At 37.2% G+C, this 25372-nt stretch overlaps 1 protein-coding gene and 1 long non-coding RNA gene across 2 annotated transcripts in view; one reads left to right on the top strand and one right to left on the bottom strand.

Moving 5' to 3' along the window:
* LOC105550247 overlaps nt 1-4883 on the bottom strand; it is a 14733-nt gene extending 9850 nt beyond the window's left edge. The window contains exon 1 of the long non-coding RNA XR_001007674.1: nt 4564-4883. This is a non-coding gene — a long non-coding RNA (uncharacterized LOC105550247). The remainder of the gene's footprint in view (nt 1-4563) is intronic.
* SPCS3 (signal peptidase complex subunit 3 homolog (S. cerevisiae)) lies at nt 4357-16779 on the top strand. The gene is made up of 5 exons (XM_011995119.1): nt 4357-4638; nt 6564-6637; nt 8566-8642; nt 11714-11829; nt 12747-16779. The coding sequence occupies exons 1-5, from the start codon at nt 4496-4498 to the stop codon at nt 12877-12879; spliced, it is 543 nt and encodes a 180-aa protein (XP_011850509.1). The 5' UTR covers nt 4357-4495; the 3' UTR covers nt 12880-16779.
* The last annotated feature ends 8593 nt before the right edge of the window (nt 16780-25372 follow it).

Genomic DNA, 25372 nt, shown 5'->3' with positions numbered 1-25372 from the left:
AAGTGATTTGTTGTTCTTACCTCTTCCTAGCTTGATGTTACAGTGAGAGAAGAGAGACAGACCCTATCATATTGTTTTATACTGAGAAAAGGAAAGAGAAGTGAAACTAAAGGCAGGTAGCCTGGCGCCTAGGGACCAGACCCAAAACCAAGGAACCAGACTGAAACCAGGCCTGGGCCTGCCTGACCTAAGCCTGGTAGTTAAAGATCGACCCCTGACCGCATTGTAAAACTTCCGGTCTGTTCTCACTGACCACCGGTGCATGCAGCCCCTGTCACATACCCCCTGCTTGCTCGATCGATCACTACCCTCTCACGTGGACCCCCTTAGAGTTGTGAGCCCTTAAAAGGGACAGGAATTGCTCACTTGGAGAGCTTGGCTCTTGAGACAGGAGTCTTGCCGACGCTCCCGGCCAAATAAACTCCTTCCTTCTTTAACTGGGTGTCTGAGGAGTTTTCGTCAGCGGCTCATTCTGCTACAACAGAAGAATAATTATTTGCAAATATGAAGATCAAAACTTTATATTTATTCTAGGTTTCTTTCTATCCTTCGGAAATACGGTTAGGCATGTCTTCCCCAACTGGTCACTATTTACTCAAGTGCTGACAAAGCATGCCAATTGCTCCCCCGACTACTGCCATTAGGTTCTGAGTTGAAATCATTAAAGAGTACAAGACATTTAGTTTAAAAATGCTATGTATTAATTTAAGGTCTGTAATACTATTTAAGATAAACAACAGCCTCAGTTTCCTTCAGTACACCCTCAGTGTTTGACTAGTAGTATTTGCATCAAAAAGCATTAAAAATAAAACAACACGTTATAATGTTGAAGACTACCATTCATAATGAAAATGTACCTATTATTAATACTTGCTTACCAAATAATATATCAACAATTTTTGTAAAGGAGAAACTATAGGAGATGTGAGAATAAACAGACAAAACACATTAATATTGGAGATTTTTAACAGATCTCTCAGAATCCAAGAAAATGAAGATAACTAATATTACTACAGATGTGAAAGACATAAATAACCTAATCAATAAGGCAGATCTCATAGATATCTATCAAATTCTATATACTATTAAGAGGAAATACCTTCTTTCAAGTTGCATGTTGAATTTTTACAAAAGTGACATTTTAGGCCACAAAGAAGATCTCAATAATCCAAAGAATAGAAATATACAAACAGCATTCTCTGACTACATAATTTAAAATCAGACATTAATTTAAAGCAATCAAAAGTAAAAAGGGCACTTTCTCTTGGAAATTCATAGTCAGAAATTTTAGGATACAGCTAAAGCAGTTACCATAACAATAAACATGAAAAATATAACAACTAAATATCCAATTTCCAAAGCTAATAAACAAAAAAAGTGGAATGAAAAAAGCTGATAATGTTAAAAACAAAAATTAATGAGTTAGAAAACAGAACAGTAGGGTTAATTAGTAAATGCAGAAGTTAAAAACCAACAAAGAAAAATACTAATTAAAACAATACATGAAAAAGGTAGAAAGCACAAGTATACATAGAATTAACAATAAAAATAGAAGAATAGACTCCCTTCGGAATTTCTACCAAATTTTTAAAGACCAGATCCAAATGCTACTTAAAATATCCCAGTGCATAGAAAACTAAGGAAAACTTTTTTCTTTGTTATATTAGAAATATATATTTTCTAATTTGAGTATATTACAATCAAAAAAGAAAAACACATCAGTTTCACTATGAATTTTGATGACAAAAACTAAAAAAAAAAAAAACAAAATTAACAAAGAAAGCCCAAGAGCATATTAAAAACGGATTCATCATGACCAAGTAGGGTTTATTCCAGGAATGCTTAGTGGGTCAATATTATAAAATCTATTCATATAAGCCATTAAATAAGTAGAGGAGAAAAATTATATTACCATCTTCAAAGATAGGGAAAATGCATCTGAAAACAATTTAGCACTTGTTTATATTTTCTAAAATTTCCCAATATAATAGGAATTAATAGATATTTCCTATCAATATGCAATATATATTATATAATGATACATGTATACACACATACACACACACACACACACACACACAAATTTCCATCTCAAAGCCAACATCTTACTTGATGGAGAAATGAAAGACAATTTCCTGCTTAAATCAGGAACAAAAAGACGTAAGTTGTCCCCATCTGACTGAATATCATGTTGGAAATATTAGCAATTGAAATGAATAAACAATTGGAAATATAATAATTGGAAAAGAAAAGGCAAAATGATATCTAATGTAGGTGATATGATTAAATGTCTAGAAAATCTAAAGAAACACTTGGAAAAAGACAACAGAATAAGAAAATTCCCTATCCCATCTTTATCCTGCTCTTTTTGTGGACTTTTATGTGTTTTTAGCACTACCAGTAAGTCAAGTTAAAAACTATGGTGTCATAATAATAACACTAATTTCATTTGTGTGTTCACAATCTGCATTCACTCTGTGCTTTGCAGACCCCCAACTCTTAATTTAGGCAGTTGCTAAGTTACACGGGGTTTGTTTCTGAAATGCCCCTCCTATCAGTCTTCCTTTTGGGGTCCAATCACTCACTCTCCACATATAGCTGGTAAATGGTTGTCTGTGTAGCGATGCTTGTTTTATATGTAATTTCTCTGATATAAAGTCAACTTCTTGACCTGGTTTTCTACCATAATTCATCTTTCCAGGCTTATTTCTGCCTATTCTTTTATACATGCATTGTTTATCAGGACCAGCGTGAGTATTTCTTAGATATACCCGTACTTGCAGTTCGACAACAAGAATTATTTCCCTAAAACATGCTACAATAATAACGTGTATTGTTGAGGCTTTGTGTTAAATAACTTGCACACTGCGTTGTCCCACATTACCACAGCTGTGATTCCTTCCTCCTTTGCTATGTAACTGCCCACGGTATTTTTTTGTTTTACATTTCAGATTTCTGTTTTTATTGTATTAACTCTACCTGATTATATACTTTGAGTGTAGAAAGTGATCAGTACAATCTCTGTATCACTTGCAGTAGAGATGGCATTCAATACAAATCTTTTTTTTTTTTTTTTAAATAGACTGTGCCAGCCTGGAAGTTAAAAACTAAGATTTTAAACGCAACTAAGGATCTCTCTTTAGTCTCTATTTTATCGATTTTTCATTAGTTGGCTCTATTCCATTTGAGCAGGGAGTTTGCCTTATTAGTGCTGTATTCTCAAGACTTAGAACTATTCTTGGTACACGGTAGGCACTTAGTAATAATCCTACCTGTATGGTTATACAAAAATTAATTGAATGGTAATGAATAATGCAAAGAAGCGAAAGCTTACCAAGAGACAACATAAGCCAGTATCAAGATCAAATCTTCACAATTTTCTGGTTTGTTCCTGATGACATTCTAGGACAGATGTTTTTGTTTTGGTTTATGGACTGAAATTTTTAAAAAAATTTATTTCAGCAGACCCTCTGAATCCATTTTTACAAATATCTTTAGCTGTGAAAGGAACGAAGGTTTTGGCAGATAGTATCATCAGAGTCAGGACTGGCTCGGTTTGAACCCTAATGCACTTCAGGATATTGAAAATGTGATAAAATAATTGCATTATTTATTAATGACCTAACGAAATTCGAATACATTATGCTGTAGAGCAATTCCGCAGCCATTATCTCCTTTGCTCCCAAGAACCCAGAAAGGTTATCCTTTTATTTATCAGAAATCACCATGTTAAAATTAAAATACTTCGGATTGGTAGTCTCAACCCTTATCTTCTACAACATCTTTAGCTATCCATAGAAAGCAAAGCATTAATAGGAATTGGACTGACGTTGGAGATGGAAATACTGTTGCACGTGACAGCTGTAAGGACTTGGGCGGCCAATTCCCCACTCCCCATTCCTCCCCAGATCCTCCAAAAAAAGCTCAAGTCCTAACTTTGACCAGGTTTGACAAAGAAGGGAGAGGCAGAGGCGTTTTGTAAAGTGCTGCTCCCAAACGCCACCCATCAGGACAGATTCTAAACCACCTTAACTTGCTGCCGGTTTCAACTGAAAATAAATAGTACATAGTAATCAAGAAGTCGCCGTCCCAGACCTCTGATCAAAGAACCGAAAAACAACAGCGAACGACCCGTTCCCGATTCTCTGAACCGAAGAGTAGGAGAAGCTGTTTAGGAGGGGGTGGGTCTTCCGCGACAAACCCCGCCCCTCCCTCGCTCGTCGCTGATTGGTGGCGGCGTTAGGCCGCGACGGAGGGGCGGGCTCGCGGCTGGGTCGCTCCCTTTCCGCGCGGTCCCGTGCGCGCTGTGGGTGTGTCTCGGGAAGCGGGCGCGTGCGCGCTCGCGTCGGAGGACCGGAAAGGAGGCGGGGCCGCGGCGGCGCGCGCTCCCGGATCGCGCGCACCGCAGACGGCGCGGATCGCAGGGAGCCGGTCCGCCGCCGGAACGGGAGCGTGAGTGTGCGTGTGGAGCCGGGACTCGTGGGAGACGGTCGCGATGAACACGGTGTTGTCGCGGGCGAACTCGCTGTTCGCCTTCTCGCTGAGCGTGATGGCGGCGCTCACCTTCGGCTGCTTCATCACCACCGCCTTCAAAGACAGGAGCGTCCCGGTGCGGCTGCACGTCTCGCGGATCATGCTGTGAGTGCGGCCGAGGCCGGGCCGGCGGTGCAGAACGCCGGGACCGGGCCGGGGCGGAAGCCGAAGCCGGGCCGCCGCGCCGGGGCTGCAGTGCCGGGGCCGCAGGCAGGGCATCCGGGTCGCCCTCCTGAGCGGCCGTTCGCCCCCGAGGGCGGTCGTCAGGGGTGGACGTCGCGGGCTTTTCCGGCGTCCCCTCGGAACTTGCACCCCTCCACAGTAAATTCCCGGGCTTGCTCTTAAATTTTAATTTTGAGCGTTCCTCAGGTCGGTGCCTCCGTTTGCTTCCTGTTCCTCACTTCCCTCCACCCACGCCTGGCCAATGAGGGAGCAACACAACAGCAGAGCCGGCGCCGCCGCCCGCCTGGGCTGGCGCCTCCCGCGCGTCCGGGGCCGCTCGTGGTCCGCACGCGAGGCCCGCCAGGCGCTGCCGCCACGCTCTGGGTCCGGCTTCCGTGGGGTTTCCCGGCGGCTCTGGAGGCCACAGGACGGGGTTGTCTTTGTGTCATTCATCACCCGAGTTTGCCCTGTTTGACATTCTCTTTACAGTTGTTGCCTTTGCATCTTCAGAAGGCAGTAAACACTTGCAGCTGCTTTGAAGTTGGCCAGAGATATTGGGCACTGAGGGAATTAAGCATCTTAGCCATCTGATACAGCGGGATTTTTGTTTCGTTGGGTTTCTTTTGTTGTTGTTGTTGTTTTGTTTTTTTTTTTTAATTTTTTGGCCAACCACTTGAAGAAATCTGCGAAAACGCCGAAAAATGCAATTCGAAATGACAGGGCCATTTCGCTATTGCCTATTTTGTCCTTGATTTTATTCTCTGGCACTTTTGTCTTTAATCCTCGTATTTTTTCCCCTCTTATTCTCATACCCTTCTCTATTCCATCTTCCAACAAGTTCTTTAACCTTAGTTTATTTCTTTGTCAGAATCGCCAAGAAGCCAGTCATCAAATAGCCAGCCTTCTCCCCCACCTTTTTTTTTTTTTTTTAATTACTGTACTGATGTTTGTTAGATATTGTTCGAATAGACCTGGGGTGGAAATCAGCACTGCCACTGTCAGCCCTGTGAGGTTAGAAGAGCTTGGTGCATATTAAACACTGAACAGATGTTAGCTTGTCTTGAGCAAGTTTCTTACTATTCTGGGACTTAATTTCTTTTTAAGATGGAAGTAATACCTAATTGGTAGGTTGTGAGAATTATTTGAAATGTGAAAAATATTATCAGTGGGTCTGACCCGTAGTAAACAGTAAATAGCAGCTGGTTACAGTAGTATCCCCTTAATGGGGTAAGTATACGTTCCAAGACCCCCAGTGGATAGCACCAAATCCTAGTATACTTGGTTTTTTCCTATGATAAAACTTACAAATTAAGCACAATAAGAGATTCACAATAACATAATCGTTAACAACTGTAACAATATACTTAATAAAAGTTATGTGAATATGATCTCTTTCCCTTTCTCTCAAAATAACTTACTTTACTGGACTCACCTATTTTCACACTGGGTTGACCGCGGATAATTGAAACCGAAAAGTGAAATCTCTGATAAGGGGTTGATTACTGTATCATCCCTTAATATGCCATCTGTTATTATTCCATATCACCTTGTAGTCCTGTGTAGTTTCTTCTACCCATTATGCACAATTGCTTTACATCAAGTATTTACTATTCTTTTTAGCAGTTTTTATCTCCCTCTGAGTTTTGTTAGGGATTCTCTTAAGTTACATGCAATTAGCTGAAGACTTACTTTCATATTGGATTAGAATGTTTCTCCTGTTTTCACGCTTACAGGTTTCTCTGGTGTTTACTTGTTTCTTTGTGGGATTGCTGTTTCACCTGTGCACACACCTGTATTCTTTCTCTTTAAGAAGTTACGTGAATTTTGTATGTTCTGTTGGATGGTAAAACTTTTATCTTTACTTCTAGAAAAAATGTAGAAGATTTCACTGGACCTAGAGAAAGAAGTGATCTGGGATTTATCACATTTGATATAACTGCTGATATCCTTTAAGAAAATATTTCATTACTTTTTCTATAGTTTTATAATGAGATATGTGTTGTTTAATGATTTGGATGACTATCTCATTGAATCAGCCAAACCTTGGAAATTCCTGTGCCTTTTTCATCAGTAAAATAATGTTAATACCTCCCCATCACACTTTGAGAAAACTTCATAGATTCATGAGTAGTTGTGTGAATGTACTTTAAATTCTTAACCGAAACATTAAATTGATTGAAAGCTACGTAAGAAAGTTTGAATCTGTTTTTTAGAAAGAAAAAATAAAATTAGATCATTTGGATAAGAAGGAAAAATATTACCAGTGCTCAGCCTGCCTATAGATATTTCATGTACAATTTCAAATAATATATCCATATGTTATTATAGCAGAGAGAAACATATGTTTAAAAAGTGAATTACGTCTGTTACGATTTGAAAGGGTCATATCAAAATTATTGGTAAACTGGTTGCTTTTTGCCATCATAACTCTTTTTATAAGGAATTTTATAAAAGAAAATATTAACAATTGTAAGAGTTTCTTTGGTGGTGATATTTAAATGTTTTCTCTTGACGTTGAATTTCTGTCTTTTGACAGCTCTGATCATTTTGGCCAGGCTAGTCTTTTTTAGGGTCTTAGGTTAATATCTTGGCAATGTTCTCTGCCATTTCTAGCCTGATCTCACCTGCCTTTTTAATACCCCATGATTTAAATGGTTGTGGAGATTGAACAGTCTAAACTTGTGTGAAAGTACCTGTCTGAACAGTTAAAGCTGATCATACACTTGGGGAATTTATCTAATTTGCCTTTCTATGACCATGAAATTTACTTTCAGCTTAAGTTTTAACAATTGTCAGATTTAGAAATAGGCTAAGAATTAGTTCTGTAGGTACCTTTTTAGGAAATAGAGTGTACCATTGGAAGAGTCTTATGCTAAATTTCATGTGTATTTTTAAGTCTGTGTGATTTTTAAAAATCTGCTCAAGGGAATTTAGGTCTACTGTGAGAGTAGTAATTTTGTGTATCCAGAGAAGTATAGTGAAATTTCCTGATACCTATGGTCTTTATATATTACCAGTCTCATTATTTGTAGTTTCTTCAGATTTTCTTAATGCTGCTGCTACTACTTTAAATTGTACTTGTTCTTGTAAACAGCAGTCCTAGACTTAGTTCTAAAGGAGTGATTCTTAGTGGTTACACATAATTAATAATGGAATGCAACAAATGTGTTACTAACAGTGTGGAAACTCATATAGTAAAATGAGTTAACTTAACAATTAACATAATACTTAAAAATCCAAATATTAACTCCGCTTATTTCTTGGTATTGGCACCAGTCTTGTTAATTCTGGTGATGTTCTTGTCCTCTTTGGGAAACTGAATTGAGCCACATTGGTGACATTTGCATCTTTGAGAGACAATGTCTACTTGCATGTGACCAAAAGTGACATGTACAATTTATTATACTTGGTTAATTATTGAGCCTTGTTTATGTTTGCATATTGTTAAATTTAAATAGTGGTGATTGTTTATACTTTAGAGCACCAGTGGAATTGTATTTGCTTGAAATATCAAGTGCTCCTTTTTTTTTTTTTTTTTTTTTTTTAAACTTAGTTGATGTTACAGAAAACCAAATTTTGGATTTGTTCTTTTCTTACTAGTCGAAGTATCTCAGCTGGTAATCGTTGGAGGAGTACGGGAGGATGCCAGTAATCTCATACTCAGGTTTTTTTGTTTTGGAATAAGGTGGATTTCACAATGTATTTGTCTTCTGCATATTTTTATTAAATTAGTGGCACATTATGTTTCTGGGCCACCTCTCTCTTTTCTACTTCAGTATTACTGTTATGGATAAATAACCTAAGAATAATTAAGATCTATTTAAAAGTGATATACTGCTCATAAATTTATATTTTCCTTAATTTACTTACATCTAGAGAATATATTTGATTGGAATGTTAAGCAGTTGTTTCTTTATTTATCAGCAGAATATTCAACAAAAAATAATGTAAGTATATCTAATTAGAAGTATTTTAATAGCTATTTAAAGCCTTATTCTTTATGAAAGAATACACATTTTATGTATTTAAAATACCTGACCTGAGTTACCTAGCAAAAAATCACAAGCCTGTGGTGGTAACTCTGTTAAAAAAAAAGGTCTTTTGGGAGCCTCTTTTTGTTTTTGTTTTTGTTTTTCTGTTTGTTCTATATAGCTCTCTAGCATTGGGGTCTCCAGAATGGGGTCCATGCAAAGAAATATATGTATGTAAGGAAAACAGTTAGGAGCTTCTATTAATATGTTAATTTGAAGTAAAAACAGTTAAGCTTTACTAATACTTGCTATATGAACTGATGTTAATATTCGTATTCAGCCCTTAAGTCAGATAAATGGGCACGTGCCTTCTACAATATGCAGGTATTCCGGAGGAAAGGAGGAATTCTGTAGGTCAAGAAGTTCACCATGTTACCTAGCATTTATTCATTTGTTTTCAGCATGTTGCAAAATATTGCAGTATATGCAATACATAAGTGGATTCTATTATCTAATTTTAGCTAATTCTTTCAAAATGGAAAAGTGGCTTAAAAAGATTTCTGCAAAGAAATCACAGATTGAAGATGATGCTAATAATCCATACATATGTAAACAGTAGGAAGATGGTGAAGCTCATACTTGTATTCTTCTTCTGAGCTGCTCTGTCACACTGAAGGATAAAAAAAACACAAAGAAAACCTAAATAGATCTGATAAGTTGGCTGAGACACTGTCAATGGTATTAATTAATAATAGTACATATGTAGTACCTACATAATTTATAACAACACATATTTCGAGGATTTGTGATCCAAAAACTATTGGAGACCACTTTCTATAGTAAGATCAGAAAGATATTGCTGAACTATCAACTAGGAAATGGAGCGGGTAGCCAGTAGTATTGCCACTCAGCTGTATACTCTTTTTTTTTTTTTTTTGAGACGAAGTCCCGCTCTTGTAGCCCAGGCTGGAGTGCAGTGGCACCATCGATCTCAGCTCACTGCAGCTTCCGCCTCCTGGATTCAAGCAGTTCTCCTGCCTCAGCCTACCCAGTAGCTGCGATTACAGGCGCCTGCCACCATGCCCAGCTAATTTTTGTATTTTTAGTACAGACAGGGTTTCACCATGTTGGCCAGGCTGGTCTTGAACTCTAACCTCAGGTCATCCGCATGCCTTGTCCTTCCAAAGTGCGGGGATTACGGGCATGAGCTACTGCGCCCGGCTGTTGTTTACTCTTTAAGTTAAAATATTCTTTCTCCACAGCTACAGTTAGAGAGCTGCATGGTGACTTACTTGAATCAACAGAATTTGAGATCTGTGATTATAATTCTCATTATGAAGATATATAATCAAAAGCTGTAAAGATTGTTAATAATTTTTTAACCTTCTGAGATTATTTTAAAATCCATCTTAGTACCAGATTGTTAATAACTTTTTAACCTTCTGAGATTATTTTAAAATCCATCTTAGTACCTGATACCTTTCTTTAAAAAAAAAAACATGGTGTGAACTGTTTTGGTAGTCTTATTAAGCCATATAGCTACAGTTAATTAATATCCCTACCTATTGAGAACAGTTTGCCTTTGTTTTGGGGTTGTATGGGATTCATTAATCTAAGTATCTGAGTACTTGAACTGTTTTTGTTTTGTTTTGTTTTTGACACGGAGTTTCACTCTTGTTGCCTAGGCTGGAGTACGGTAGTATGATCTTGGCTCACTGCAACCTCCGCCTCCTGGGTTCAAGTGATTCCCCTGCCTCAGCCCCCCAAGTATCTGGGATTACAGGCACCCGCCACCTTGCTAATAACTTTCAGTCATATAGTAATAGTTTTAATAGGTTTTGATATAATAGTTTAATAGCTTTTAATTATAAAATTACTATGAATTATCATTTGTGATTTAAAAAACTAGTTCAGGCCAGGTGCAGTGGCTCACACCTGTAATCCCAGCACTTTGGGAGGCTGAGGCAGGGGGACCATCTGAGGTCAGGAGTTTGAGACCAGCCTGGCCAACATGGTGAAACCCCATCTCTACTAAAAATACAAAAAATTAGCCGGGCGTGGTAGTGCGTGCCTGTAATCCCAGCTACTCAGGAGGCTGAGGCAGGAGAATCTCATGAACTTGGGAGGTGGAGGTTGCAGTGAGCTGAGATTGTGCCATTGTACTCCAGCCTTGGTGACAGAGCAAGACTCTGTCTCAAAAAAAAAAAAAAAAAACTGCTCCACATTTCTTTTTAGTTAATGTAGTCATCATATACTGAGTAATTGCCCTAAAAGCTAATAGATGCTAACTTAATAAGAACAAATTCCTTGGGATTTAGTAGTGGCCATAAATTTTTCTTATTTCCATCTCACACTTTTAATTTTCTAAACGGAACTTGTTTGTAATATGTTGAAAGAGTGGCTTAAAAGAATTGTCTGACCTCTAGAATTTTGCCTTGATGAGACAACAATGCATGTATTTTTTTTAATTAAAGGGAAAAAAGATCTTTAAAAGGTCTCATTTTTTAAGTGATTTCTTCAAGATTTTGTAAAGAAATCTTGGAGAAGATTTCTTGTAAATTTTCGTGACATAATTAATCAGTAGTAAACTGTATTAGCAGTGTGATGGAACAGGGATTGGCTCTGTTTTCCTGGTACCGTTTAGGATCCATGCTGAACTGGAGGGTCTTAGAAATTTTAAGGGAAAAGTGATTTAACAGAAGACTTCCCTTCTAGGGATTTAATTCATCTGTTCCTCCAAAGGCCTCACTTTTTGGAGATCTTATAGATCAAAAACCTTGCATTAAGTTGTGAAGGCCCTAAGTAATACAGTTGAGTTAGCAAAAGGAATGAATTCCTTCAGGGAATTATCATTCTTCTCTCCAAGAAAAGTTTGCTCCTTTTTGTATCTGTCTCTTTGCTGCTATTTGTATGCATTAAGATTCCAGCAAACTCCTCAAAGTTGAATTCATTAACATGTCAAACTATTTGCTTACTAATACTTTTAATTTGAAGTGATAAGATGGTATTTCTGATGAGTTATCTAATTAATTTTCATTTCAATATAGGCTCTGAACCAAGTTGTCCTGTGGGACAAGATTGTTCTGAGAGGTGATAATCCGAAGCTGCTGCTGAAAGATATGAAAACAAAATATTTTTTCTTTGACGATGGAAATGGTCTCAAGTGAGCAATTCTTGGTCATTTTTTTACATTTAATAAGAGATGAAAAAGAGTAAGATATATTTTTATTTTAAAGAAAAATACTTGAGAGTAAAAGAAAAATTGGAAGAGAAGTATTTATGCATATCTGAACTGAAAAATTGGGTGGAAATGCAAAGTGGGATCTAAGATAAGCAATTCTCTTGCAGTTTGTGAAATGTCATAGTCAAACTAATAAAGCTTCTATCTTAAGTGTACCAGGAATATGGGCTTGTTCAGATGTGGTAGGGCTGTGGTTGTCAAATTAAAGGGCTCCTTTCTGAGCGTGAGTCGGGAAACCTTAGAAGCAGGGTGTTGGGTCTAGGAGTTGATAATAGTTAAGGGAAGTGCTGTTGGTCTCCAGATGTGACTTCTCTAAAGCTCAGTTGACTCAGAGTGACTGATCTCTCAGGTTATTTTTACCTCTTAGACTCTAGTGGCAAACATTGGAAATAATTTTAGAAGAAAGCTATTTTGACCAAGCCAAACCTCTGTATTTGCAATGAAAATTTCAGAACATGAGAATTTTGTTAAGGTTTGTCCGTCTAGGTAATTGACAAGAGTTAGGTTTCAACTCATTGCTCTGATTCTTAGCTTGTCTCTTTTTACATTTCCTGTTTGAATCATTTAAACTTTTTGGTTGAGAGTTCTATTAACTGCAGCTCTGAGTTTCTATGGGTCATCCTGGGACATCAGTAAATGTAGTCCCGGTATCTTCTAGCATTGTCCTTGGATTTTAAGTGACATGAGAAAATAGTTCTTTTTGCAGATTAGCATATTAGGATTTCTGTTAGGAATAGATAGTTATAAGTAAAGTATTTAACATCTCAGTGTTTGACTTAAAAATTTTTTTTGATCTACTAGTGTTTCTGATGATTTATGTTTATTGTATCTTTTTATAGGGGAAACAGGAATGTCACTTTGACCCTGTCTTGGAACGTCGTACCAAATGCTGGAATTCTACCTCTTGTGACAGGATCAGGACACGTATCTGTCCCATTTCCAGATACATATGAAATAACGAAGAGTTATTAAATTATTCTGAATTTGAAACGACATATTTTTATACTTAATGAATTGTATCTCATTAATCTCTTCCCTTACATCTTCATATATTGTTGGTTTGGTTTTTTTTGTTTGTTTTTTTATTTGGTATAAGAACTAACATCAAAAGGCCTGTTTGAAGGGAAAGGTTAATGGGCTACTTAATGTTACAAACAAAACAAAAAAACAAGGCTGCCACAGTGGAGTGTTATCTTACAAGAATAAGAACTACATAAAATGGATTTGTAAAAAAATACATATTTGAAGTATTCCCTGTATTTCTATTATTCTCTATGGAATATAAAGTGAGCATGAAAGGTTGTTAAAACTTTCAGGTGCCTGTAGAGTCGTAACAACTCTGTATTTTATGCCTTTTGCATTCACGCAAGTTCATGTTGGATGTGGTTTAAAAGTAGACATTCTCTTTTATCTCTTTTAGGATATGTTCAATTACTGGAAAATTAATACGGTTATTTGTTAGAAGTCTGGTTTATAAAAAAGTGATGGAATTTTATTCCATTTGTCTTAGGAAGGCCCATAATACTTGTTTTTCTTAGATGTGACTAGCAACTTTCTCCACTTAAAGACTAAATACCTCTTCATATGCTGTAAATTATTCTAATTCATTTTAAAATCTTTTAGGTAAACCAAATGTGTGTCTTCAGTACTTTCTCTAAAAACGTTCCTTTATAGCTTTTTACTTTTTTTTAGCGTTGCCATTGAAAGTTAAAATGTTTGCATGGTTTACCCTCTGAGTTACGTTTCTTGTAGGGCGCATGCCTACTGTCACTATGTGAATTATTTACTACTTTTTATAGGTCTACATTTTAATAATTATTGGGATAATAACTGTGGTATGCTTTCCCATTTACAAACCACTCATAGACTTTATGTCATCCTGAATAATCTAATGAGGTAAGTAGTGTGTTAGCTCTTTGCAGATAAGAAACTGAAACCCAGAAGTTTATTGAATTGCTCCATGGTTACCTAGGGAGCAAGGAGTAGAGTTAAAACTTGAACTCAGATCTTCTAATTTTCTGAGCTCATCCTTTCTCTTATACCTCAGATTGCAGACTAATCAAATTTCACTTAAAACCTTCCTGATATTTTTGTCACTCTGGACACCCTTTCTATTCTAGAAAAGGTTTCCCGTTTTATATGGAAGTGACTAATTTTCAAGCTGCCAACAACGTATGTCAAGGTAATATTTTATTCTCTGAATACATTCATTTCACTTATATTAAAAGCATAAAGAAATCTACATGTATGTAAAAATAACTTAGAAATTCAGTACATAATACATGATTGAATACATGATCGTATTTAACATGATTTTTTTTTCTGCAGTGGATAAACAAACATCCCCAAAGTAGCAACTGCAAATCAGTTACCCTTAGAAAAGCAAGACCAAACACTGTAGTTACACTATTAGCAGTAACCAAAAAGGGCTAATATTTTCTAAGAATTGGGCTAATATTTTCTAAGAATAGTTTAAATTATAAACATTTGTTATATTTACCTTATTTGAAATATGTCACTATTTAATTACATTAATTTTAACATCTGTTGTATGGAGTTGTATAGTTCATGCAAAAGCCTGTGGATATGGGTTTTTCAAATCAGCAGAAAGGTCAAAGATACCATGAATGCTAAACTGCTTGGCTCCCAGCTTTTTCATTAAACTTTTCAGGGTCTTGGTTTCTTTATCTGTAAAATGACAGAGTTGGACTAGTTAACTTTAATGGCAATCTTTTTACTCCACACAAATCTATAAAATTTATCTGTTCAGCAAAGAGATTGAACAAAAAAAGCACGTTAGTAATATGAAGACAGGAAAATGAGTGAAAGTCTAACACATAACTCATATTGATCTACTTTATTTCTGTTAGATTTTACACTCAGAAAATGTAACCTCATTTATTTTGTACAAAACTAGACATGGAAACTTAAAATGTGCAGGTGTCAAAGCTTAATAATCAGGTGTGTCCTCTTCAAAGAAGGTATTCGCAATAAGCCTGCAGTCTTAACCAGACCTGGTACCAGTTTAACAGTTCGTTATACTTCTGTGATGAGTGGATCTGTTAGTCTGGTAGAGATTAGTGTTGAAATTTACTTGAATTACAATTTCACAAGCCCACTTTTTTTGGAGTTTGGTGAGGAAGAGAAGTAGAAATGCCCAACTAGCACAGCATGGAGAAAGTTTTCTGTTGGCTTGACTAAGGGAAATTGCTCAGAACAAGAATGCTCCAACGTGGGAATAAGGACCCTCAGTCTCAGGAACTCATTTTTGGGTGCAGTTTCTACATTTAAAAAATTGACTTGTGTTCAGTTTGATAACCGTTTTATTTGCTTTAGTCTCAGTGTTTTAGAGAAGTCTTATAATGTTCTACAAAGACACAAAGCTTTAGGCTTATACAAAACTGAGCATGATTAGAAATTTCTGAGCCCAGAAATGATTCTGAGAAAAGAGAATGATTTCAAGACACTTATTTAAAAGTAATTATGGTTAGAAATGAATTAATTTAAAAATGTGCTCACATATCCCTTTCTCTAACAGTTTAACTAGGCAACCATCTGTATCAGTGTTTTTTTATTCCCCTAATGGATTACATTTGGTTTCTTTATTCTGAAAGGAAAATAACAAAAACTTCAGAAATTCCTAAGGGTGTAATAGGAAAGTGAGTTTTGAGTTTCCTTTCCTGGAATTATTTCATAGTTCTTTGGTGGGTCTCGTCAGTCAATTCATAGTTGGGCTTTAAGATTATCATCTCAGAGATGATAGATGGGCTTTTTGGAAGATTTCGTCTTAGAGATGAAAAGCTGGGCTTTTTCTCTAAGGTGATAAGCTTAAAGCCCAGCTATTGATAATGAACATTTTTCACTATTTTTTTTTCTATCTGAAGCTTAGAGATCTAAAGCTTTGGATCTTTGGGGTATGTGTCAATGGAGGTATTATTTTATAATACTTTGTATTGACATGAAGTGGGTTCATGGGGGAAGAACCATAAGCTGTGAACATTGGTTGCAAACAAACATATATTCATTTCAAAGCTTTCCTTGCTTTTAGCAGAGAGAAGCCTGTGTACCTTACATGTGTGACTTTCAGTAGTTTAAAGAGATGTTTCAAAAAGTTATTGCATGTTTTTGATGCAATTTGAGAAATTGTTTACTTCACAATGTAGTCATTCATAAAAAAATTCATGAAAATACTGAATATATGTTTGAGGATTTTTCTTTTCTTTTTTTTTTTCCCGAGACGGAGGTTTGCTCTTACGCCCAGGCTAGAGTGAAATGGCGCAATCTTGGCTCACTGCAACCTCCACCCCCCAGGTTCAAGCGATTCTCCTGCCTCAGCCTCCGGAGTAGCTGGGATTACAGGCGCCCGCCACCACGCCTGGCTAAGTTTTGTATTTTCAGTAGAGATGGGATTTCGCTGTGTTGGCCAGGCTGGTCTCGAACTCCTGACCTCAAGTGATCCACCTGTGTCGGCCTCCCAAAGTGCTGGGATAACAGGTGTGAGCCACTGTGCCCAGCCGAAGATTTTTCTTAATTGCAATAAATATTCAGCATTTTTTCTAATGAAAATGAATTTTGTTTACGAGTAGAAGTATGCATTTTAAAAGACTTTCAGATTTATGCTTTTTATGTGAAGCTGCTAAACTAAAAGTAAATGGAAGAAACCAAGTCTAGTAGGTTTTTTCTTTTTTTGGTGGGGGTGGGATGGGGGAGGTTAGCTACACTTAAAATATCTTCTCCAGAGACTGTATGCTCCTATACTAGACTGTAAGCTCTTTGAGGGCAGTCTGTCAGATTTATCTTTGTATCTTCCCCAGGGCCTAGCATAGTGCCTTGCACATAATAGGCACCCAATAAATACTGATGAAGAATGAAGGCGTTGTGTTTCTAATGTGACCAAACCATGGGGATTCTTTGTCATTAATACTGTCCTCCTTTGTAAGTGCTGTTTTTCTTTTTTTCTTTCTTGAGTTCCTAATGAGATTAGATCTTACCGAGTTCAGTTGGACAATTCAGTAAAGGTAAATGCTGCTCTTGATCTAGTTGCTGTGACCTGTGTTCTTTCTGACTTTTGCTGAGGGAACCAAGTGATAGTGGCTAGTGATAAGATTGATACATAAATTGCTTTACTTTAAAATAACACTAGAAAACCCTACTGTAGACCTGACCGCCCGCCCCCCCCCCGCTGCAAAAAAAAATATTCTCAGGATGCATGTTTAAAGTACAGCTCAGGAAGAAATGGGTTAAAACAAATAGCTGACTCTTTGAAAGGCCAGGGTGTCGGCTGATCCTCCACCAGCTTCTTGGGCACATTGGCTGGTTTGGCTCACTGAGGGAACATTTATTTACCAGTGAATTCAGGCAATCAAAACAGAAATACTCCCTCAAAACAACAGAAAATCATTGCATTTAGAGGGTAAGGGTTTTTAACCTAAGTGTGTGTTACCAGGAATGATAAAAGAGGTCAACTATATTTTACTTTGTTTTCTCCCAACCTGGGCAAGTGTATACCAGAACTTTCGCTTTTTAAACGTTTTTCCTCATACTCCCTTGTCCTTTCCTGCTCTCCCAGTGAAGTGTTAAGCAAGAATTCTGAGTTCTGTAGATTGTTGCCTGATTAATGAGTTGCCATGGCCAAAAGAAAACTTACAACGTTAATAAGTATACTTTTATATCCAAATAAACCTCAAGCCTGAAGGAGCTTTGAAGTATTCCCTTTCCATGTGCATAATTTATACACATTCCACTTGTGTATCTGTGGAGTATAGTTGGAAATAGGCACCTAAGAGTTGAGAAGTACATGGACTGATTAGTACTATACTGTAGAAAAAGCCTCTGTGCATTTCTTCTGAAAGCTACCATGTTTGTGCTCCTAAGCTCTATGCTTGCTTGTGAGTGGCTTGGAATGGCTGCAAGCTCCCTGGTGAGGGAGTACAAAGGGTGGGAAGGAATCTAACAGATGTGAGTGGGGAGGAAGTGGGTTTTGACATGCGCTGAGGAATCTGAAACAAATTCATCTTAGAAGTCTGCTCAAGGTTGTGTGGGTCTCGCTCAAATTTATTTGAGAAGTCCATGGCTTGTCCAACTACTGCAGCCCCTGCTGCTGCTTTAAGAATCTGTAAGTGCTGTTAGTTCTCTGCACGTGCACCGACAACCAAGGATGACTAAAAGTCTAACTGGGAATCACACTTAATTGAGTTTAAGAGAGAGATTGATTGCTACCTGACTTGCTCTCATGTCAACATTTGAAAGCCTGATTTAAGCACTCTGTTAGTTAACACCAAGTGCTATGATAGGTAACATCAAAATTTTGGTAGCATAAGAAAAAGTTTGGCTGGGCATGGCTCACGCCTGTAATCCTAGCACTTTGGGAGTCTGAGGGGGGCAGATCACGAGGTTAGGAGTTCAAAACGAGCCTGGCCAACATGGTGAAATCCCGTCTCTACTAAAAATACAAAAATTAGCTGGGAATGGTGGCGCGTGCGTGTAATCCCAGCTACTGGGGAAGGTGAGGCAGGAGAATTGCTTGAATCGGAACCCAGGAGGCGGAGGTTGCAAGATAGCGACACTGCACTAGATAGCGCCACTGCACTCCAGCCTGGGCTACAGAGTGAGGTTCCATCTCAGAAAACGAAAGTTTATTTCTTTTTTTACAAGGAACCAATGTGGGTGTTGAGGCAGCTTTCCACATGGTGTGACTGAAGGACCCAGGTGTCTTCCAGCTTGTGACTGCCATCCCAGGATTGACAAGACTTCACTTGAAGTTGGCAGTCTGGGGTTGAGGAACAGAGTGGAGAAGGCCCACCTGCTTAATCAGCTTTGCCCAGAGTATCACACCACCAACTCGCATTCCAAGGGTGAAAACAAATTGCATGCCCCTGTGTAGATAAGCAAGGGGCCTCTGGGAAGTGCAATCTTTGGTTGGGTAATCACTTCTCAGAAACAACTGTGTGGTGGATGGGAAGCATAAATCTTTCTCGCATAGCTAGTCACTCACTTTCTGCTTATGCTCACCAGCTTAAGCTGGCCCGCCCCTGTTACACCCCAGCAGGGAATACCAGTTGATTATAGTCAACATTTTATTTTTTGTGTCTTGTCTGTAGTGCATTAAGGATTTTCTGAAGGTGAGCATATTAGATTTTAAAGGTTAGATTTTAAAGCACTTACCAGGCATGAGTTACCTGATCTAATGTCCAGCCTAATCATCCAGTACTTAATTTTTTATATTAGTTCCTGGAACATTATTTCCTTACTTTGCAGCAGCATTTATAGCTCTTGCTGCCCTTGGGAATATATATATATGTGTGTGTGTATATATGTGTATATAGGTATATATGTATATATGTGTATATAGGTATATATGTATACACACTATATATATATGTTTCATGTTTGTCAGTTTCATGAGCGAGAAGGCTATGTTTATCTTGTTCACTTTACTATAAGACACTACATATTTGCTGAGTAAATTGAATTAATAAAAAGCAAAAAATGAGTGTGATTAATAAATTTTAGTTATATTGGCTTACACAGGTATTTTGTCTCATGTAAGAGAGGCATTTCAGGACATTCCATGACAAATTTTCAGAGGATAAACGAACTGGGTTTTTACTGTAAAATGTTTTCTCCTAGTTGTATCTCAGTGATAAATGTTTAACATTAATGGTAAAGGGAGGCATATGGAGTAGTTTATATTTGAAAAGTATTAGGCTAAGGACAATCATAAGTCCTTATGGATTAATGTCTTTTGCCATTTTTTACATTTGTAATAGACAAAAGGAAATGTGGAAAAGTTTATGAGATATTTGTATATAGTTTACTGAATAATATAAAGCATGTGCCTCTGTAACTACTACTCAGATCAGCAGTTGGAACAATACCATTACTGCATGCTTCCTCCCTATACCTCTTCTGGATCACAACCTGTTACCGTTCCACTGTCTTCACTTTTGTGTTAGCCATTTTCTTGCCTTTTTTGAAAATTTTACCACCTGTGTTGCATCCTATCAGCTTTACTGCCATCATGGACGATAGAAACATCTCAGTGGCTTACAAAAACAAATGTGTATTTCTTGCATCAATAGGGGCTTAGGATATACTCCTCACATCTCTTCATTCCAGATTCCAGGTTGAGAGAACAGTTCCTTTTGCGATGCCAAAGGGCAGTTAGAACTGTTGGGAACTCTTGGAGCCTCTGATTGAAGGTGACAAGCATCATGTCTACTCCTTTAATTGACTCAAGCAAGTTACATGGCAAAGCCAAGAAGTTGAAGGGTTGGGGAGCTAGATTCCATAGGGAAAGAGCACAAGTCACATGGCACTTAGTAATACTCTTACAGGAAAGGAGGAGGGAATTCTTAGAAATATAAGTTATCACACATTCCTAAGCCATATAGTTTAGTTTGGTTTGGTTATGAACATAAGTATAATCTTATCATAAGAATTTTTGGTCTTCCTGCTTTGGCTCAACATTAACTTTAAGAGTTTCATTTATGTTTTTGTGTGAAGGTGTAGTTCATTTTCATTGTTTAGCAGTTTTCATTGTAGTATAGTCATCCATAGTGGGCATCCGGAGTAGGCATAATTTATTTACCTGTTCTGTTGACAGACATGTGCTCTGAATATTCTTCTACAGGTAGCCTGGTGTATGTGTTTCTCTAGGAAAGGGATCTTCACATTTTGTTACTTGCATAGCACATCAAAGATTTTTTTTAAAACTTTCTTAAATACTGAAAAATTTTCATCTTGTTATAGAATGTAATTTTTGGTACATTGCAAATATTAACATTTTAAAGTACAAACTGCACATTACTTTTTTGCATTACTTTAAAAATGTATCTAAATGTATCCAGTAGACTATAGTATTTATATCATTTGATACAATCATTCATTCTCTAATGAACAAATTCTTCCTTAATGGTCAAAGTTCTTATTTCTTTTTCAAATCATATTTACATGTCTCTACAAAATTGTGTCCTAATGGGTAATACTCTAGAGAGTGCTATTTTCAAGTCTTTTATTGATGACTCTACCACATGTCTTTGTAACAAAAATGTGCACGTAAATTGAAATTGATCTTTTACAATTTCCTCTGACTCCAATATTCTAAGTTCTAAGGGTTTAAAAGTTATTCTGGAGTAAGTTAATTCTGCGACTATCAATAGTACACAGTTGATCAAAACAAGTATATTAGAAATGTGATAGATAATCATAACTCTTGATGAGATGGAATTAGATATGGGAGGGGATAATTTATGTTGCTTTTATTAAGGGAATTATTAAATTATTTATTTGTCCCCAAGGTTTGATGCCTTCTGGCAACGCACCATAGCAAGATTCTGGATGAGGTGAGGCTTTCTGTTGTGAAAGGGGTGATGGAAGGAAAGAACCTCAAGCCTGGGTGCATTACCAGCCAGATCACTTTAGAAGTACGCATGAGAGCAGAGCTGATTTCCGTACAGCTGTCTGTCACCGTGCACAAAGTTCCATGTTCCTCCTAATCGAAGACCCCTGCTCTAGCATACACATCTAAGATTGGAAATTCCTAAGTCTTGTGGAATTCATATCAACGTCTTTATATTACCAAACTTTCCCAAAGTGGTTTTTTGAAGTGTGAGTTCTCTTTGCCTCAATTTGGGTTTGCAGACTTTAGTTTTTGCCAAACTGGTGAATATCCAATGGTATCTTATTTTGGTTGTAACTTACATTTCTCTGTTTGCAAAAATGAGAAACTTCTATTCATGTTTATTGTTCATTTGAATTTCTTTCTTAGGTGCCTGTTCAAGTTTTACCCATTTTCTATTTGTCTTATTGATTTGTAGGATTTCTTTATATACTCTCAGTTTGAGTCTTCTAGCTTACCCTTTCACTTTTGCATGGTTCCTTTTGATCAATCAAGCTGCTTATTATAATCAAATGTATTAGGCTTTTCTTTTATTTAATAATGCTCTTTTAACCATTCTCCCAGCTATCTACGGTGTTATGAAGCAGAAAATCTCTTAGTTTTGAAGTCAGAATATCTGGGTTTGGATTCTGGTACGGACATTTTCTAGCTATGTGAAATTGGCTAAGCAATGCTCACTAGAGTAAGTTGTCTAAGCCTTATGTTTGATATTAATTGTTTGTGCCTGGCATTATTATGTGTGCTTTGCATATATTAAACTCAATGCTCACAACAACCCTATGAGGTAGATACTATTATCATTCCCATTTTAAAGAAAAAGAAGCTGAGATCAAGATAGGTGAGTAACTTGCTCCCTGTCAGTGTGGTAGGTAGTGGTAAAGCCGATATTCAAAGCCTGGCACCTGCACTAGAGCCTGAACTCTCCTCCATACAGACTGTGCTTCTTCCTCAGAAACATGGGAATGAGAATACCTTTCTTTTAGAATTGCTGTGAGCAAAAAAATATGCATGGGAAAGGACCTCCCAGCATTTTTAGTACATAGCAGGTTTTTGTTATTTCTGTGAAATGTAGGGGAGTTGAGGAAACAGAACCGAACAGAACACAAACATTAAAGTCTCTTTGAAAAGTCATATGTATTTTTTTAACAGATAAAATTGAATAATTCTTTTACCTTGTTCAAACCAATGAGTCTTCAGTATCTTTAATGTAGGAGACAGATGTTCTCTGAACAACAGACTTAGTATTTTTTCTGGTAAGAATGGAAAAAAATCAATTTCTTAGCTCAATCATATAGATTAATTTCTTAATGATCTTGAAAAGTATAGGAAAATATACCCTCATTTTAACCATGTGGCCTAAAAAGGGCCAGAGAAAACGAATAATAAAGCTTTGAATGGAAGTTGGTGTGAAAGACAAAATTCGCCAGACAATAAAGATAATTTTACTCTGGATATGACGATAGGGAGAATTTTCATTTCCGCAGGAGAATGTGTGAAAGAAATGAAGGAGGCCTGGGGTTTTAGAGAGGCGGGTAAACAAGGGAGTCAAGGGAAAGGATGCCGGGGCTCGGTTCTTGGATATGCCAAGGGAGGTGGTTCCTTGAAGTTAACTGTTTCTCATAACATAAAAGGTGGGAGGTTTTTTTTTTTTTTTTTTTTTTTTTTTTTTTTTTTTTTTAGCAATTGCTTTTTCCTGGGAGCACAGGGCTCTGGAAATTTTCAACATTGTCACTGCCTTTAGGAAAGCTAAGAAAAACGCAGAATCCTCTACTGTAACAGCAAGGCTATGGGTCAGTAGCCAGGCAGTCACAGTGGTCAAAGCAAGTGTGTAACAAACCTAATCAAGAGCCTAATCCCCCGAAGAGAAGAGGAACCCAAACTCTGAAGTGATTTATAACTTTAACTTGAAGATTGATAGTTCAGTGGCCACCAACCCCCGGCTCTTTGCACTTGATTGTAAATCAAGAAATTCAATTAAATATTTGCACAGCATGTTTTTTTTTTCTAGCAAGTTCTTTATTTTAATTTTAATTTGAAATCAGTGCATTATATTAATAACTCCATTGATCGTTTGTCTACTTAACAATCTTTGATGATCTTTCCAATAGTGAAATGATCCTGTAAAACCATTGACAGGTTCTAAGATTTTTCCTTTGTCTACCCATCCCTACTAACTAGAAATACATTTCTGGGAAGTAGTCTAACAATAATTTCAGTTTTGAAAAAGGTGTTGGATGGTAAGGAGACTATAGTGTTTAAAGGCCTTTATTGATCTTTTTATAGATTTACTGGAAGTTGAAAACTAGCACAAAGAGGTCCCCTGTAACCTTCACCTAGTTCTCCCTCATGGTGACATCTTACTAACTATAGTTCAGTATCAAAACATAGAAATTGCCATTGGTACAGTTAATAGACTATTCAGATTTCATCCATTTTACATTGTTCATTTGTGTGTGTTAGTATCTTTAATAGGCCGACACTGCTTATACTCTGGAGTGGAGTGTGGTAATACAGACAGTTCTTCAAAACACTTTACACTTTCTTGGGAGGTTTTTGTTTTGTTTTGTTGTTTTGTTTTGTTTTGTAGTTTGGCCTCAATTCTCAGCCCTGCCTTTAAGATTTCTCCACTTGTCTTAGAGAGTCAAGAATTAAATATTGCCACTGCAGTGATTGTTAATTAAAGAATGAATATATTAACGTGGGTTGGAGGCAGGGTGATAACATGTTGCTTGTCACATTGAACCAGCTAGTTAGAATTCTCCAGATGGATGCAAAGGCCTAGGAAGCTTAAGTTCCTAGATAGCAGAGAATCTTTGCCGTGCATGAAAACAATAAGGAACATCACTACCTGGTTGGAATTGCCAAATTTGGCCAGGGGGATCAGTCCTTTCAAATCTAAGTCTCTGTGTTGGTCATTTTCCTTCTAGCAAGGAAGATCCATTATTTAAGAGGTATACGATCTCCAGGAAAACCTATGAAAGATCTGTCAGTATCTTTTGTGCTTTTATAACACACTCATAACACACACATAAAATTACAAATAAGTTTCACAAAATACATACACTTATGGGGATATGCTCATTTATTCTTTCATATCGTTTTTCAAAAAATTGGTGGTCATTACCTGGTAAATCAATTTCAGGACCCCTTGTTTAAAAGAAAAGTCAGTTCAAACAGTAGTAAGAATTGTTAGGTTGGTGCAAAAGTAACTGCGGCTTTTGCCATTAAAAGGAATGATAATAAGAGCCTAAAAGTTTTCATAGTAAGAGCTGCAATTTACTGGCTACCTATTATGTGGTAGGTGATTTTCCGAGAAAATGACCAGTCATAACATTCTTGGGATTCATTCAGTATTCAACACATAGTTATTGTGCTCCTATTTGCTAGGCATTGTTCTAGTAGAGCAGTGACCAAAGCAGGAAAAAAAAAATTGTCTAATGGAATTTACAGTCTAGTAGGGAGAATATTTAACAGACACGTGAGAAAGTAAAGCATATTTCATGTCATGGGATGTAAGCACTATGAAGAGAAATAATTAGGGAAGGGAGATAAAGAGTACTGGGATGCTAGCTTAAGTAAGGTGGTCATGGCAGACTTCTTCAACAAGGTGATATCTGAAGGAGAGGAGAGATGAGAGAGAAAACTGCAGGGATATTGGGTGGAAGAGAAATCATGGCTGAAGGAACAGCAAGAGCCAGACCTTGAGGCAAGACAGATACTGGAGAATTCAAAGGATAGGACAGTGGAGTTATGATTCAAATGCAAAACAACAGGCTCAGGACATTGAGCTCAAGGTCAGACTTAGAGGGTCCTGAACAAAGGTCTAGCTGACTCCAAAGTCAGTGCTCCATTCGTTACAAATAACTACATGTGCTAGTGACTGCTCATCTACTATGTGTCATTATCCAAACTCTTGCTCTGAATATTTGATGGCCATCTAACGTTTTCTGGTTAAGTAAAGGAGTCAAATTGCCCTTGCTAGAAATCACATTTTAAAGGAAGCTGTCAACAAAAGAAAGACACTCGGGACTACAAACTTTTCAAAGATTAGTAAGAGGCAAATAT

Source organism: Mandrillus leucophaeus, unplaced genomic scaffold (assembly GCF_000951045.1).
Source record: "Mandrillus leucophaeus isolate KB7577 unplaced genomic scaffold, Mleu.le_1.0 Scaffold473, whole genome shotgun sequence".
NCBI lineage: Eukaryota > Metazoa > Chordata > Mammalia > Primates > Cercopithecidae > Mandrillus > Mandrillus leucophaeus.
The sequence above is the reverse complement of the archived record's forward strand: the minus strand, read 5'-3'. Positions and strand labels throughout refer to the sequence as shown.

Excerpts from the sequence above, each read along its gene's own strand:
- SPCS3 (XM_011995119.1), top strand. The coding sequence starts at position 4,496 with ATGAACACGGTGTTGTCGCGGGCGAACTCGCTGTTCGCCTTCTCGCTG. Across the intron at positions 6,638-8,565 it reads CACATTTGATATAACTGCTG|ATCTAGAGAATATATTTGAT; the intron begins ATATCCTTTAAG and ends TAATTTACTTAC. Across the intron at positions 11,830-12,746 it reads GACGATGGAAATGGTCTCAA|GGGAAACAGGAATGTCACTT; the intron begins GTGAGCAATTCT and ends ATCTTTTTATAG.